The sequence below is a fragment of the Canis lupus genome, chromosome 6 (assembly GCF_003254725.2).
Source record: "Canis lupus dingo isolate Sandy chromosome 6, ASM325472v2, whole genome shotgun sequence".
Classification (NCBI taxonomy): Eukaryota; Metazoa; Chordata; class Mammalia; order Carnivora; family Canidae; genus Canis; species Canis lupus.
Genome location: NC_064248.1, coordinates 52,042,608 through 52,061,270, shown reverse-complemented (window position 1 = coordinate 52,061,270; position 18,663 = coordinate 52,042,608). Strand labels below are relative to the sequence as shown.

The following is an 18,663-nucleotide window of genomic DNA, read 5'->3' as shown; positions in this document are numbered from 1 at the left end:
TTTTTCAGAAGGTAGAAAAAGTGGAGCCCAAGGGTGCAAGAGAAAAAAGAGAAATAATACATAGTAGAAAAGGCTTAGGAATTTTTGCCAGATAATCTTGGAAAAGACTATAAAATGGGGCCTTAGAATTAGAATAGACCCCTAGAAAAATTCATAAAAACAAAAAAGAAAAACTAATTGAGCTCCTACTATGCACTAGCTACTATTTGAGGGGGTTGAGATTCAGGAATAAAAGAGAAAAAATTTAAAAGATATCTACCCTGGTGAAAATTATAAGTTTCATGAGAAAGGAGAAAGAGTAAGTTTCTAGAGAAGGAATAAGTTTCGTGAGAAAGGAGACCCTGTCTTTTTCATTCAATACTCTGTTCTAAAATAGTGTCTGATACTTACTACATATTGAAAAAAAATTGGTAGAATAAAATTAAAAAAAATAAAGAGATACTTTCAATAGTAAAGAGTATTACTGGGTTTTGGGATAAGGGACACCCTTCCACATGGGGATCATAGAAGGCCACTGTAAGATGGTACCATTTGAATTAATAATTTATGTCCAAATCTCTTGTATTTCTTTATAAGATTGAATTTCATCAATACTAGAGCATTTGATGTTGTCCCACAGATTTCAAACACTGTGACATGTTCTTTGATTTTTCAGTTTGGGTAACTTCTCTTATTCTTTCTATTCTTTGATTCTTCCCTCTGCCATATCCAGGCTCCCATAAGCCTATCCCATTAATTTTTCATTTCTAACACAGTATTCTTCATTTATTTCCATATGGATCTTTTTAATACTTTACGACTCTGATAAAATTCTGTATCTTTTCATGAATGCTTTTCACTGGAATTTTTTTCACATTTATCATGGTAGTTTAAAGTCTCCATCTGATAATTCCAACCCTATCTATGAATAGAACTGCAAGAAAATTTTCTTGACTCTGGGCCACATTGTTTCTTTTTCATGTCTTATAATTTTTTATTGTATGCCAGATAGTTTGTACAAAAGAACAGTAGAGGTGTGCCCTGGTAGCTTAGTCAGTTAAGTGTCTGACTCTTGATTTCGGTTCAGGATATCATCTCAGGGTTGCGAGATGGAGATTCACTCCACCTCCAGGCTGGGCATGGAGTCTGCTTAAGATCTCTCTCTTCCTCTCCCTGTACCCTACCCACCCTAAAAAAAAGAACAGTAGAAACTTACATAAATAATAATTACCCCCAGAAAAGGGTGCACTTCTTCTATTATCAGGTTGCTAATGTAGGAGACTAAGTTGATGAAATCTTTTGTTGAGTCTGGGCTTTGTTGTGGTTTTACTTAGATTCAGCTTTCCATTGGCTTCAAATGTTTTGATGGCTGAATCAGAACTTTTCTTTTCAGTAGGTCTTGGGAACTGAGCCCCAGAGAGACTCCAGAGTCTCTTTATCACAATTAGGCCAGCCACCAACTTTCCAAACCATGGGATATCTTTTGCTCCTTACACACCCACTGCCAGCTTTTGGTGTTGCTAAGGAGTTCTCTTTGCTCTGCAGTCCCACACTGGCTTTCTGTGCTTCAGATTATCTTTCTTCTGAGCTTCCCTTCCTCAAAACTTCAAAAGAGCCATGCAGCACAACTGGTAAAGGCCTAGAATGCCTTGCTGCCCAAGCCTTCAGCAGGGCTCTGCCCCGTAATTGGAGAAGATTGTGTTTACCTCAGAGAGGCTTTCTCTCAGTTTGGATGCCTTAGCCCCACATATGGGAGGCTACTCAATGAAGTAACATGGGTAAGAGCTGCTTGCTAAAGACTGACAAAGTCTGTGTCTGGGATCCTTATATTTTCACACACCAGACCACTCCAAACACAACCATTAAATGTTTTTTAAAACTTCACTGGTTTCTCTTTGATGACTTCCTTTCCCTCCCATCATTTCAGCAGGGAGCAAAGCAGTCATGTGTTTCTTCTCTCCAAAAGAGAGCTTATCACTTTCTGGAATTTAGTTCATTTAGGTTAACTTGCATTTTCAGATCTTTGCTAGTTGTTTTTTTAATTTTTTTTTAAAGATTTTATTTATTTGAGAGAGAGTACAAGCAAGGGGGAGGGGAGAAAGGACAAGCAGACTCTCCACTGAGCACAGAGCCTGACCAGGGGCTCGATCCCAGGACCCTGAGATCATGACCTGAGCTGAAGGCAGACACTTAACCCACTGAGCCACTGAAGTGTCCCTCAGCTAGTTTTTGAAAAGTCAGATTTTGCAGTTTATCTGACTTGTTCTCCTTGTTAGGGTGGCAGTGGTGATTTCTCTGGTTTTCTACGTCTGAAGGAGAAGCAGAAGTCCTGCCTCAATTTCAAAGTCACAATCTAACCACACTGCCATCTATCTTGGCTGTTTGAGTTGGGAAGTTCTTAGAAGGCGGTAACCAAAGACAACGGCAACAACTCTACAAGACACGACACAAAACCCTGCGTTTAAATAGTACGTATGAAAGTATATGAAATGTGAAGTATTTGAGATGTAATTACAGTCTAGGTAACCATAACAATTATTGTTATGCACTGCTATAGGTCATTGTTTGTGTTGATTTCTACACTCTTTCCAACAATTCATTAAAAAAATGATCACACATATAACTTTTCCAATCTATAAATGTGTTCACTTCCTATATTAAAGCACCTTCCCCTGCACCTTGTAACCCAAGAGCCATAACTAAATCTACAATTTAAACTAAAACAAGCACAAACAGTCACTGATCATTTTAATATTGAGGTTTTAAAGGACACATTATGAAGAAATTAAAATGCAAAAAGCAGCACAAAGTTAAATTAAATTATTTATTATGGAAAGATTAGTCAATCTAGTTACTTCCCTAAATTTTGCATGAATAAAATATTACAAAAAATTTCCTTTTGGGTGATCAGTATATAGATCAGAAACTCCCTGAAGAAGCTATATTAATAAAGTTAACTCATTCCTTATTAATGCTCCAGGCATTTTAACAACATGCGAAGTGAAATATCCACCTCAAAAAATGACTGTAATGGTAAGTTATTTCTTTGCTTCACATACACAATGGATAATTAGTTCAGGAAAAAAATCTCAAAGGGAGAAAAAATAGCCAACTGTGAAATTCACAAATACTTTTCTTGGATTGGGTACAAATGCTATTCAGGCCAATACCAGGGATGCATAAATTCTTTCTATCCTATTTACAATCCAGTCTTGATTAGTTAGGAGCTCATTTTCCAGTTTGCGAATTATCTAGGTCTTTGATTCTTCTCTTCCCTCTGGCTGATTACCTTTACCATTTCTCTGCTCATTAGCACCTCCACCAGAAGGGGAAGAAAATCCAGGTGAAAAGAAAAAGCGAATCATACGTGAACATCTTCAACTACTCTGAAGCTTGTCTTTTTAAAAAAATGTTAATTTTCTATTGTAAGTGTATGTATGTCAGATGTTCTGTTATCAATATGAAAGTCTACCATTTACAATCTGAGAAAAATCCTTGAGAAATTACTTACCTTCCCCGAGCTATCAGATTCTAGTATGAAATGAGGATATTTTCATGCCTTCCTTACAAAGTCATTATGAGGTCAACTCAGAGAAATAGAGATTTGTGTAATAATAAATGGGTATACACAATTAGTAAGTTATTTTGTTTTAAGTTGCAAAACTCCTTTTCAATTTTTGCTTCTTGTACTTCCCTTAAGATTTGGGGTTTACTTTAGCAAAAAGCTCATTGTCAAAAGATGTTTGTTTTTTTCCTTTTCTTCTGTTCCTTTTTTTTTTTTTTTTTTTTTTTAAGTCCTTCCATTTATCTCTAACACGAGTATGAAATGCACTCTTGGTATAAAACTAGAAGATACTGGTAAAAATACTGTATTGTTATTGATGAATTCCATTCATCAACTCTTCCCTGTGATTGAAATGGATAATTGCAAGTTCCCTGCATAGATATACATTATTCCTACTAACATGGCCCTCATTCTAATGTATATTTTCATAACTGCAGTTTTTAAAATGAAGACAAATCCCACAGAATACAATTTTCAGTAATTTGGAGGGTTCATTGTACATATTTGTTTTTTCAAAGTTTACCTCATTTGTAAGACTGTTTGGTTTGCCTGGTGATTAAATCAGTTGTCCAAGGCCTCTGTGACATTTTCCTTTTAGATGGTTTACAATTAATTAGATCTTATTTGTAGGTCTCAGATAGAGACTCAAATTCTCCTTAAATGGAATCAGTTATCCAACCATAAATAATGGTTAAAAAAAGAAAAAAAAAAAAGTCATTATATTACACTATACAAATCTTTAAAATAGCACTACTAGTTTTTATTATTGTTTTTTTAACTCTCTTAAAGATTAAAGAGAATACTTCCAAGTAAATGTCTTAAAAGACCTAAGGGGAAAATATGAAAATAGTTCCTTGTGAAAAATAAATCTCTGGAATATTCCCTGTAGGGTACAATGTAAAAGAATAAAATGCCTAGTGGCAAAAAAAGAAGCTGGGGAAAAAATGTTGTCTATCAGCATGCTCCTATCCTCTCCAAAAAGTAAAATAGGATAAGCAGTTTGTAACAAAGTATATGCAACACATATAATTGTAGTGTCTTATGTTAAATAAAAACCTTCATATTCCCTCCTACTTTTAAGCCTCTCATAAAACAGTAGTGGTTTCTTTTTTCTGTTTTTTAAATGTTCCTAACTTTAAGATAAAAAAGATATATTTTAGGAACTTGCACGGGGCGAGGAGAAGAGAGTAGAAGGTTTTATTTGATCCTTTCTCACTCCTGGTTTCCTGAATATATTAAGAGTCGAATGTGTTTGAGTAGAGTTCTCTATAAAAACATTAGAACGATGAGAGATTTCCAAATCGGCATTAAGTAAGTGAGACCACTGAACAAAACTCAGAAGCTATTTGAGTATGGAGAGGGTTTCATTTTATGACATGGTCTGGTTATGTAGCAAACATATACAATATATAAATTGTTTCTATTGCCTCTCTCATGAGCTAGTTTATACCAAGAAAGAGTCTAACTTCAATGCATCATAGCCATCCCCAGGGTCTCTTTCAACATGGTTCAGTGTATTCCATGCCATACTTCCAAATGGAGAAGAAAATATTGGTACCCAAAAGGCAGCCTGACAAATTACAAAGTAAAGGGGAGTTTGAGAAAAAGTATGTTGTAGGCAGTTAATGCCTGTATAATGTGGACTATTTAAAAAGCTTTGGGGGATCCCTGGGTGGCGCAGCGGTTTGGCACCTGCCTTTGGCCCAGGGCGCGATCCTGGAGACCCGGGATCGAATCCCACGTCGGGCTCCCGGTGCATGGAGCCTGCTTCTCCCTCTGCCTATGTCTCTGCCCACCCCCCCTCTGTGACTATCATAAATAAATAAAAATTAAAAAAAAAATAAAAAGCTTTGGTAAATTTTCTGCTGATTTTTCCTTTAGTGAATGACATGAACCACTAGCATTTTTAATGTCCCACAAAGCAGAAGCTCAAAAATCAACCCAATGTTTCTTTTTTTTTTCTTAATAGAGCATAAGGTCATTTAGCCTGTTAATTCCCATGAGTCAGTATCAAAGTGAATGTGACCAAAATGCTAGACAATTTTGTGGAAGATAATAATTGACTGGTGGCTCAGACAATGGGATAGGGATTGAGGAGCTTGGTGACAGGGGTTTACCAATCCAATTAAACCCAAAATTAATTCCCAGGACACATTCCATGAAAAGTGTCATTATAATTTTAAACTGAACCTATTTTTAAACAGATTTATTGAATTATATTTTTATATATGATATATATTCTACATATGCTATATATAGTATGTTATAAATTATATATAACTCTATACATTATATATATACCCATAAATTGTGTATGTTATATATGTACAATTATTTATACATTAAAGTATAACATAAAATAAATTATATATATTTAAAGCATACAATTTTATGAGATTGACATGTGTATGTACTTTGAAACCATCATCACAAGACAATGAACGTGTTTATCATGCTCCATGTGTGGGAATTCACCATATCCTTGCCATATCCTTCATTTGGTATGATCAGTTCTTTTAAATTTTATGCAGTCTGATAGGCATATATGTCACTGTGGTTTTAATTTGCATTTCTGTAATGACTAATGATGTTGAGCATATTTTCATTTGCTTATTTATCGTCCACAATCTTCTTTGGTGAAGTATCTGCTCAATTCTTTTGCTCCAAGTGGGAAGGGTTATTTTCTTTCTTTCTTTCTTTCTTTCTTTCTTTCTTTCTTTCTTTCTTTCTTTCTTTCTTTCTTTCTTTCTCTTTCTTTCTTCTTTCTTCTTTCTTTCTTTCTTTCTTTCTTTCTTTCTTCTTTCTCTTTCTTTCTTTTCTTTTCTTTCTTTCTTCTTTCTTTCTTTCTTTCTTCTGTTTTTTTTTTTTTTGTTATTTGTTTTCTTATTATGGATTTGGAATGTTCTTTAAATATTCTGGACATAAAAAAATTATTCTGGATATAGTCCTTCATCAGGTATATAATTTGTAAATATTTTTCCCATTCTGGTTTATATTTTCACTTTCTTAACAACAGCTTTGGAAGAGCAAAACTTTAAAATTTGAGTTAATCACATCCCTTTTTTTTTCTTTCAAACACTGTGCTTTTAGTATATATCTAAAGAAATGTTTGCCTAACCTAAGGTCACAAGAACTTTCTCTGATGTTTTCCTATGAAGTTTTATAGTTTTAGGTTTTTCATTTCATTTCATAGGTTTTTCATAGATCTGACTATTTTGAATTATTTTTTATATAACATGTCAGATGTGAGTCAATATTTACTTTTTAAAAAATTTGGATATCCAATTTTACTAGTATCACTTGTTGAAAAGACTCTATTTTTGTTCACTGAATTTCTTCTTTGCAACTTAACCAAAAAATCAGTTGTTCATACAACTAACATGAGAGTTACTTTGAGGCTTGTTATTCTTCATTAATCTATTTGTATATTTATTTTTTTTATTTATTTTTTTAATTTTTATTTATTCATGATAGGCACACAGTGAGAGAGAGAGAGAGGCAGAGACACAAGCAGAGGGAGAAGCAGGCTCCATGCACCGGGAGCCTGACGTGGGATTCGATCCCGGATCTCCAGGATCGCGCCCTGGGCCAAAGGCAGGCGCCAAACCGCTGCGCCACCCAGGGATCGCTGTATATTTATTTTTATGCCAGTATCACTCTATCATGATTCATGTAGTTTTACAATAAGTCTTGAAATGAAAAAGTTTTAGACTTCCAAACTGGTTCTTTTTTAATGGGTTCTGATTACTGTAAGCCCTTTGCACTTCCATAGGAATTTCAGAATCAGCTTGTGAAATTCTACCGAAAAAATAATGCTAACATTTGGGTTAGCATTGCATTTTATTTTTATATCATCATGGGGATACTTGACATCTTAACAATATGAAATCTTCCAATCTTTGAACACAATATAGCCTCCCATTTATGTAGGGTTTTTTAAAATTTATATGAACAATATTTTGTAGTTTCAAAGTTGATGTCATTCTCATCTTTGTCAGATTTATCCCTATGCTCCTATTGATATATTAATATTATATGACACATTTATTTTAGTTTCCACTTGTCTATTGAGAACATATAAAAAGTATGATTGATTTTTATAAGTTTATCATGTATCTTGTAACCTTGCTAATAAACTCATTTATTATTTAAAGTAGTATTTTGACAGGCCATGACCAGGATGAGGTGAGTTGGACATTCTCCTGGGGTACAGAACTAAAGAGAGTACAAAAAAGTTGGTAATGAAGATATACACTATTTTAATGCAGTATTTTTAAAAAGTCAAATCTGAGAACAGCCTGCTTTTGTAAATAAAGTGTTTTTTATTGTTACATTTAATCACATTTTCTAAATAAACAATCATGTCATCTGTGAATAAAAAAGTTTTACTTATTCCTTTGAAATCTGCATATCTTTTGTTGTTGTCATTCTCTTATTTAACAAAAACTTTAGCACAATGTGGAATAGAAATGGTAAGAGCAGATACCCTTATCCTACTTTTCTCAGGAAGAAAATATTGTCTTTCACCATTAACTATGATTTAGCTATAGGTTTTTTGTTTCTTTTTTTCTTTTTAAAGATTTTATGTATTTATTCATGAGAGACAGAGGCAGAGACACAGGCAGAGGAAGAAGCAGGCTTCATGCAGGGAGCCTGATGTGGGACTCCATCCCAGGATCCCAGGATCACACCCCAGCCAAATGCAGGTGCTAAACCGCTGAGCCAGCCATCCAGGGATAACCTGTTTGTTTCTTTTTAATGCCTTTCACTAGGTTAGGAAATAACTCTTCTATTCTTAGTTTGCTGAAATTTCCTTTAAATTAGAAACATTTTTAGATTTCTTCAAATTTTTTGTTGGTTCATAGAAATAATTATACAATTTCTATTGTTGTTATTATGTAGTTTGTCATTTATGTGAATTACAATATTCTCAAATGTTAAACCTACTTAGAATTCTTGAGATAGACCTCGTTTGTTCATGATGTATTATACTCTATGCAATATTGGATTATACTTGTTAAAATTTGTTTAGAACTTTTGCATCTATCTTCATGAAGGATAAGAGTCCATACTTTTATTTTCCTGTCCTGTTTTCATCCAGTTATGGTATCCGGGTGTTGGCATCATAGGTTTAGTTTGGAAGTGGTCTCTCTGTTTTACTTTTCTGAGAGAGTGTGTGTAGAACTGGAATTATTCTTTAGACCATAAATAGCTGAAAAAATCTACTCATGAAGCCATCTGGGCCTGTAGTTTTCTTCAGGCAAATGTTTCAAACTATAAATTCAATTTTTTTAACATTATCTATTGCTTCTTGACTAAGCTTTGATAGTTTGTGTCTTCAAGGAATCTGACTGGTTTACTTACATAAAATTGTTCATAATTATTTTATGATTTTTCTTTTAAAATCTATAGAATCTGCAGTGGTGCTACTTTTCTCATTCCCTATACTGATTATTTGTGTTTCTTCTCTCCTTTTTTCTTCATTAGTCTGGATGTTTTTATAAATTTCATTTGTTTTTGCAAGAAATTTTGCAAAGCTTTACTTTCCTTGGTATTCTCCATTATTTTTACTTTCTATCTTATTAATTTCCTCCCCTGATCTTTATTATATCATCATTTTATTTACTTGGAGTTTAGTTTGTTCTTTTTTTTCTAGTATTTAGAGATAAAAGTTGCAGTAATTGAGACCTTTCTTCATGTCTGATATATATGTATTTAATGCTATAAATTTCCCTATTAGTAATGCTTTTACGAATACAATAATTTTAATTTTTTAGTTTAATTTTCGTTCAGTTCAAAATAATTTTAATTCTCATGATTTTTTCCTTTATTCAAAGGTTATTTAGATGTATTATTTATTTTTTAAATATCTTGGGATTTTCCCAATATATTCCTGTTGTGGTTGGAATACATACCTTGGATGAACTGAATTCTTTAAAATTATTAAGACTTCTTTTATCATGGTACATCTTTTTCCATTGCTACAATTTTCTCCTATTTGTGTCTTCATATTTAAAATTGTTTTTCTTATAGGCAGTATATGTGGTTGAGTCAAGCTTTTTCATTCAATCTGAACATCTCTGCCTTTTAACTGGGGATGTTCAGACCATTTACATTTAATGTGATTATCGATATGGTTAGGTTTAACTCTATCTCTTTACTATAGCATTTCTATTTGCATTGTCTCTTTTTTAATAGCCTTTATCTCTTTTTCTGCCTTCTTTTGGTTGAGTACTCTGTATGATTCCATTTTATACTTCTACTGTTGCTTTTCTACTAGAATCCTCATGCATATTTTTTATTGGCTGTTTAGAGCTTGGAGTATACATCTTCAAGTTATCACAGTCTATCTTCAAGTGACAAAAAATTTACATAAAGTGTTAGAAGCTACAATAGTATACTTCCATTTCTTCCTCACAACTTTTGTACTATTATCATATATTTTACCTTAATATATTTTATAAACCATATACTGTTTTATATTTTTGTTTAAATAATCAATTCTCTTCTAAAGTGAATTAAATAGTAGTTATTTATAGTTACAAATTCTGTATTCTTCATTCCTTTGTGTACTTCCATATTTCAACCTAGCATCATTTTACTTTCTGCCTAAAACATTAAAGAATATATTTCCTGTGATGCCAATCCCTCAGTGATGAACTCTTTTAGTCTTTTTAGTGTCAAAAAATATTTATTTCACCTGTATTTTTGAAAGATATGTTGCTGAATTTTGAAATCTAGATTAACAGTTGTCATTTTTTTCTTTCAACACTTGAAAGTTGTCGTCTAGCTTGCATTTTTTCTGACAACAAATCAAAACAGTAACCTCTGTACTTGTTCTTCTGTATGAAACATGCTTTTTGTCTTGTGAAATTTTCTCTTTATAACTGATTTGATTAATTTCATTATGATGTACTCCTTGGTGAAATTTTCTTTGTGTTTCTTATGCGCGTAGCTCAAGTTTCTTGTTTGTTTGTTTGGCAGATGGGGAAGTTTGTAGTTTTATGTAAAACTGGGAAAATTTGGACCAGTATTTTTTCTTCAAACTTTAAAAATCCAGTGCATACTAGGCCACTAATATGTAGTTGTCCCTGGCTCACTAACAGTATGCTTACTCCCCACTCTCCAACATCCTCCCATTCCTGCATGAATTTTACCTTAGATAATTTTTATTGCCATATCTGCAAGCTGATTAATCATTTTTCTGCAATGCCTAATATGCCATTAATAACTTTAGTATATTTTTCATCTTATTCATTATAGTTTTCATTCTGGGAATCTGGTTTAGCGTGGTTTTGTTTGTTTGTTTGTTTTTATCTGTGTTCCATCTCTTGGTTTGAACATATGGAATATATTTGTAACAGTTTTAATCCATTTGCTAGCTAATTTTAACATCCCATAAGTTCTGGCACAGTTTTAATTTAATGATTTTCCTCTTATTTTAGATTATATTTTCCTATTTTTTTACGATAGGTAATTTTTAATTGAATGCCAGACACTGTGAATGTTATCTTGTTTGGTCCTAGATATTTTTTATTTCTATATTTTGTTTTGAGTTGCAGCTAAGTTACTTGGAGATAGTTTGATCCTTTCAGGTCTTGCTTTTAAGGTTTGTTGGGCATGACTAAAGCAGTGTTCAGCCTATGGTTAATTGTGAATCATAGGGTTTTCCAGTCTGGCTAGCAGTAAGAATCATTATTACCAGACCCATTTAAGAACTGAGTACTTGTCCCTCTAACCCATTCAGAAAGTTCTTTCTGCAGTCCCTTGTAATTCACTTAAATGCATGAGCTTATCTGTACTCTGCTGAACACTCAAGGGGGACCTTTTGCAGGTCTCTGGAGTATCTCTGTATGTAGCTCTCTGCTTTCTGGTGCTCTGTCTCATGAATTCTGGCCACCTTGGTCTCTCTGGACTTTCAGTTCTGTCTCCTCAACTCAGAGAGAACCCTGGGTTTTACTCCCTGAAATGTGGCCTGGAAACCTTCTGAAGCAATGGTAGAGCTCATTTCCTTGGTTTTCTGTCTCCCAGTGACTAGTGCCTTTATTGACTGATGTTTCAAGTTTTAAAAACTATTGTTACATATATTTTATAATTTTTTTATGTTGCTATTTCAGTTGGGATGGTAAATCAAGTCCCCATAACTCTACCTAAATGACACCTAATGCTTTCTTTTAAGGAACTAGAAATATCCTATCAAAAAAAAAAAAAAAAAAAAAAAGGCCCCACAAACAAACTTGGCCAGAAACTAATCACAGAACTATGAATTACACTATGTATTCTGATTCATTTTGGCTACTCTTGCTTCGAGGAATTAAATATATTTTAAATTTTCTTTGTTTCTATGCTGATACTAAGAAAATAACTCATTTAAATCTTCTTTTAATTGGAAACTAAGTCAAAAGAATGAATGACATTAAAGCACAGAAGTAAAATGAATAAAACACTGAACAAAGAATCAGACTTTACATTCTATATAATGTATAATAAACTCAGGTTCAGAAGAATCACCAAAAAGCATATTTAGTGAGTTTTTAATTTTTTAGTTGGTAATTATTTCTAAAACAGTGACTTTTACATGAACTGTTTACAAATACTTTGAAAATCGGCTGGCAATATACTTCAACAGCTAAAAATATACTATTACCTTTGACTTAGAAATCCTTTAGAATATTTCATGAAAACTAATTATTATTTTAAGTAGCAATAAAAGCTAAATGCATAAAGATATTCTATGCAATACAATTTATAATGGTGAATAATTGCAATGTGCCAAACATGTTACATATAATATCTTACTTAATCTATACAATATATACAATTATATCTTATAATGTAAGATATAATTATCTTACATTAATCTCTGATAATAGTTATTGTTATCGAACAGATGAGGACGTTGAAGTTGTGAGTGCCAATAAACAGCAAGTCAGAGGATATGCTGAGATTCAAACTCATCCTGACTTTAAACCTCATGCCTTTAGCTCTTAGACTCTATCAGAAAGTGAAAACAGATACTTGTTAGTTAATTGGATGCAGATTACTTTACTTCCATCCACCTAACTTTTTAAATTTCAATTACTATTATGATTCATTTTATTTTATTTTTTGTTGGCTATATCGATCTTTTAAAAAATCAATAAAGTAATGTCATCAGATAACTCTCCTGAACTTTAGCAAAGAAAGGAAGTTGGGAAGTATCTATGTCCTCTAGAGTTCATGGTGTATAGAAGGAAAGGAGTTTCCTGGGGATATGCTAGCCTTCCCTTCAATACCTGCTCTAGCAGTTTCCTAATTTATTTAAAATAAATCAACCTGGGAATGTGTAAAGTAGACAGAAACAGAGACTTGACAAGCTGAAAAAATTCCAGAGGGAGCAAAGAAGGAATCCTTCCAGTGCAGAAATGCTTACATTTCTGTTGGTGAATATCCTCTTCAGGATATGAGGGGGAAAGGGTCAAGGTGATGTTTATGTTTTATAATCTCTGTGATAAGAAAGCAATGGTTTAATAAAAAATGAAAGCAAAAAAAAAAAAAAAAAGAAAGATAAAAAACCCAACCCTGTACTGGTGACTGTTGGACTGACAACATATGTATTATAGTTTTGTCTGTAACTAAATTTTATCTTTCTAAATGGACTGAGTAGAGGGTAACAAAATCCCCTTATTTCTAATGAGTAAAACTTAATTATAAATAATCCAAAGAAAAGAAAGCCTGCTTCTGCTAAGTCAGCCTTCACAGTGCCTATAAGAAGACTGAAGGAGTTATAGGGTGATGAATATCCACTGAATAAGCAGTGAGCATCCTCCTTGCTTTGTGGATACATAGATCCAACTGAATCTCCTGACTCCCTATTTTCAAATACATAACTTAAAATGGGATCAATTAACAGTTCAAACCAAACCAGTCCATGCTGAGTCACTGACATTGGTTTCTAAAGTCAGCTACATCCCTGCAAAGCAGTAAGTATTAAGCTATAAAATGTCCTGTGCTGGGACTAATGACAAAATAATGGTTGGTTGAAGACAGACTTATTTCTTTGTCCAATAAAAAGATTTTGTTTTATATTTGAGAATCTGTGGTTAAGAGAATTCAATATAATTGACCCATCTGAGTGAGTGGGTAAGGGAGGACTGAAATAAATTATTACTCTTAATTCTTCAGGTTCTTTAGAGCCAAGTGAAATACCTCAAGGTGTAATGGAAAGTGACCTCACTTACTAGCTGTGTGACACAAGTGCCCTGTGCAATGCAATATTTCAAAACGTCGGTTTCCTCATCTATAAACTGAGGAAAAACTCTGCTTCACAGATACATAAAGCTCATAGTACAGTTCCAGCACCTATAAAAGGCTCTCAAGTTCTGATACAGGACTTTTATAAATATTTAATGATGTATGTCAAGGATTATGAATGATGCTGCTTTTATATGCAGTAGAATTAATTGAGGAACTAAAAAAAAACACACACAAACACACACACACACACACACACACACATACACATACACATACACACACACAGAGGGATATATATTCATTCTATCTATGCCAGAATTTCTGAAAGGACTGAACTAGGACAGGGCCTAACCATAAATAGCTTTTCTGAAGCTCCCCAAGTGATTCTAATATGCACTCAGAATTGAGAACCACAGGACATAGATTCTGAAGCTGTGTCCATAGTCAATAGAATACAAGAAATTAATGAAGTAGGATTGGAAAAAACTTAGATCTTTATTTTCACTAACCTCCTGCTGAAATTTGGCATTTCCTCATGAATACAATGAACCACAGTAGTACTATCAACCTGTAACTTTGCACCAACAGAAGCCACAGAAGATCATAATACTGTTGTTACAGACATCTCAAGGTGTCATTGATAGTCACCATTATATGTCAAAATTGCAGTAGTTATTAGATCTGCCACAAGACTGTGTTTTTAGTGACTTGTTACAGAGGAACATGCATTACTATATCGTATTTTTAAAAATAAGTTTAGCATTCTATTTTAATGCAATGGGTATCCTTTGCAAACTACTGAATTTGGTTTTACACACTCAAAAACATTCTGAAGAAAGGCTTTTAGGCTTCACAAGGGTGTATAAGGATTCCATACAAAGTTAAAAACTTTGTATTTTGAGGCTATTGGTCAGGAAACCCCTTTCAGGAATGCTGATGAAGAACAACAACTTTGGAATCATTTTGGACTTCACGTGGGCAATGCTGATTTCTCAGTAATGAACTGAGAAAGGGGTTCAGTAGAATGAGGTGTATTCTAACAGAAGTATATTTACATATCAATTGTTCTTCCTTTATTAATTTCTCTAACAAAGCCATCACTCCCTTTTCTATCTTCACCAGCTAATTCACTGCTAAATCCCTATCTTTTGCCTAACTCTTACTTTAGCTGCCACAAATGATAGAAAATGTCAGTCATTGTTTGCTAATTCAGTGCATTCAGACAAAATGCAGCATGTATTTTTTGGTAAAAGTTTTTTTTCAAAGCCTAAAATATACTGTTTCTAAGGCTTTTGCAATGGGAATGAAAGGATTCACTTAAAATTGATTTCTGTAAGCCCTAATTATACAGTACATTTCATAATAAGCATTGAAAAATCTCAGCTTAGGAACAAAAAAAAACCTCTTAGTTAGTAATAATCGTCACTACAATGATCCGTGTGCCAAATTTAATTCACAGATAAATAAAAGGAAACCTTGAAAGCTGGGCAGTCTAGTCTAAGTGTGGGCTTTGCTGCAACTGTGTGATAGTGAAGAGACAAGCCCTTACAATGTATTTCAGGGGTCTCGATGTTTTTCTATTCAAGGTGTTCTTCCCGTTGTCTCTTCCAGTTCATGGTCAACTGGTGCCTAGACTCTCTAGAAAGAGAGATACTAGCTGCCGATATCAGCTGACCTACATCCCTTCCCCACAAACCCCAGGATAATTTCTTTTTCAGAAAAGTTAGCCCTTGCTTAGAAGCTGCCACGGTGGGTTGAATTATCCGATCTCTGTCATTAAAGGTGGCAGCCACGCACTTGAGAATGATGTGGGAAAACTCCAGTGAGAGTGATAATTAAACTTGGAAAATGAAGGGTCACCTTCTTTCATTCAGCTCATTGGGTTTGGCATCAGAGTAATTCCAAAACAGTAGGGGATATTCTAGTCTCAGCATGGCAATATCTAGGTGCAACACATTATTTCTAGGGGTTCAAATGGGAATGCCATTTTAATTGTATTTAAAATGTTGTCTTTGATATGGGGAATAAAAATGTTAGAGACTAGTTCTAAGAATATAGAAAAAGAATAATGAGTATAATTGAAATGGTGTAAGAATTAGAAAAAGAAATGCATGCATTGTTTTCTCAGTAGAAAAAAGCATTATAGGAGAAGCAAATTGTTTTCAGGGAAATTGAAAAGAACGGTTAAATGTGCGTCTTCTTTCTACTTGCTTGTGGAATTACAAAGTGAGTGGTTACATCTCAGCTTTCTTGTCTACTTACTATCATTTCTTGGAGGCCATTATTTAACATTTCACTCCTGCCCAGAAGAGGGTAGATGGAACTAAAGACAAGCCATTGGTAGGAGTTCTCTTCCAGGAAAACTTTTTTTTTTTTTTTTCAGATACATTGGCTTATCTAAATACAGTATTTGGAGAAATGATATTCATAGTATTCTTATGCTGCATTCAAAAGTAATTTTGAAATTTCAAAGGCCTGAAATGATACTGCAGTAGATGCATTAAAAAATCTCTGTCATTAGGCAGGAACACAGATGCTAAAAAGCAAATTTCAAGTTCAAATTCTGGCTTCACTGTAATAATCCCCCCTGATCCATGGGGGATATGTGCGAAGACCCCCAGTGAATACTTGAAACCATGGGTAGCACTGAAAACTCTAAATCCCATACTTTTTCCTATATATACAGATCTACAATAAAGGTTTAGTTTATAAATTGGGCACAATAAGAGATTAACAATAACCAATAATAAAATAGAATAATTATAACAACATACTGTAGTAAAAGTTGTGTGAATATGATCTTTCTCAAAAAAATATGATCTTTCTCTCTCTCAAAATACCATATTGTACTGTCTTCAGTCTTCTTCTTGTGATGATGTGAGATGAGAAAATGCTTACGTGATGAGATGAAGTGAGGTGAATAACAAAAGCACTGTGACATAGCTTTAAGCAACTACTGAATTTCCAAGCGTACACGAGATGCAAAATCATCTGCTTTTGGACCCTGGTTGACTATTGGTAACTAAAACCACGAAAACAGTAACTGTGGATGAGGAAGGACCATTGTAATAGCCGTGTAACCCTGGGCATGCTACTTAACTTCTGTGTTTCCTCTCTGTGAAATGGGGAAGTAACAGTACCTATCCTATAAGATTATTTAAAGACTGAGTGTTAAAATATATAAGACATTTATCATAGTAAGAAGCATAGTTTAATATTATAAGAGCTCAAACTTATCGTTATTAGGTTATTACATGGTCAATAGCTAGTATAATACTTAAGGCTCTAGGCCATGTTAAAAATATATTAATAATTCTTATGGTTGACTTTTTGTCCTTGTCATAATGAGCAAAGCTTCCCATAAGCTTTGGGTCCTTTAAAAAACAAATAACCCAACATAACTGTTATTACGGTTGATTTTATAATGTGAACATAGATGTGATTTGCAACATCATTTTTAGAAAGTGAAAAATTCCTAATGAACAGAAGCTATAGATTTCATATGAGTCTTGATAGCTCCCTTCATATTTGAGGGTTTAACTTGAGGAAGGTTAATTATATTCTCTGCATCTATATTTTGTTTCAATGCAAGAAAACTGTGAAACAATTAGGACTTTTTTAAAACATAAAAAACAGAAACAAAAACTTGGTAGGTTAGACAATAGTATGACAGCAAAAGTCCCTTTGTTAAGATTTTCTAATTTATCCATCTGTGGGAAAACATCCACAAATTTCATTAGAATTCAAAATATTATTATTTTATTCTTAAGCCATTCCAATTTGTCTTTGAATCTTTTCTACAACATAAAGATACACATAGCTCAAACCTCAACTTCCATCCATCACCAGTCCTAGGAGGGTAAATGAGAGGGTGGAGGAAGAATGAGTGTTTTTGTGTGTGTGTGTGTGTGTGTGTGTGCATATGTGCATTGAGGTGAGGGAAGGGGAAGAAGAATGGATGAATGACATCAAGGACAACTCTAACCATCTACTGAAGAGAAAATACCATCTCCTGGCAACATGTAAAAATCCATAAACAAATGAAACATGTGTGATCATTGTGCACAGTACTTTTAAAGAAAGAGCTTCATAAAAAAACAACAACAACAACAACAACAGCGATTCATTTAGTATAAAGGTATTAAAATTATTTGGTAAATTATTTTCCACTGAAAAAATACAAATGCACTATAAACGAAGATATTCTGCTTATGCCTCAGGTTTATATTTAAAATGATTTATAGTCTGCAATTTCTTCCTAAGGTCATCACCTTCATAAATACTAGCCACATACAGTGAAAATCAACTCAATAAAATGAGTATTTCATTTCTCTTCCTCCTGCTTATGTAGATACTTCTTCCATCTGCATAGCACCCATTTATAACAAAGCCTCACACTGTGCAGATTTTTATGAGTTCTTGAGCTTTTCTTTCTTTTTTATCTTTCTATGCATCAGCAAAGCAACTGGCAGATTCTTTAATAAAATATATTATACACATTAATATTTATAAGCCTATGAATTGGATGTTTAAATAAACATTCACCAACTTATGCCAATTCTTTTGTTTTAGACGTTAAATCACACTTACATTGCCTGGAAAGTCAGCTTTTAGTTCAGTGACACTTTGACACCAATATGCAGCCGTTTTTTCACTGATGAGCTCAATATTCAGGAAGGAGCTTTGTCCAGGGCCATACATGGGGCCAGAGGTAGTCCCCCGGATGATTCTAGGTGAAACATTTGTCACGATGTCCTGATAAAAGAGTAAAGATATTGGGTCTCCTTTTGACAAACAAAAACTACAATCTTTATTCCCTGCTCGTTGCCATATGATAATATTTTACGAAGTCTTTCTAACATTTTTACAGAAGAATTTTTAAA

General features: G+C 33.5%; 1 protein-coding gene across 4 annotated transcripts in view; it reads right to left on the bottom strand.

The window, feature by feature from the left end:
- Window positions 1-18,663, bottom strand: part of DPYD (dihydropyrimidine dehydrogenase) — a 796,351-nt gene that overhangs the window by 303,654 nt on the left and 474,034 nt on the right. For all 4 annotated transcript variants that reach the window (XM_025417538.3, XM_035718273.2, XM_049111637.1 and 1 more), the window contains one exon: window positions 18,371-18,535. In XM_025417538.3, coding sequence (XP_025273323.1) covers window positions 18,371-18,535 — 165 coding nt within the window. The remainder of the gene's footprint in view (window positions 1-18,370; window positions 18,536-18,663) is intronic.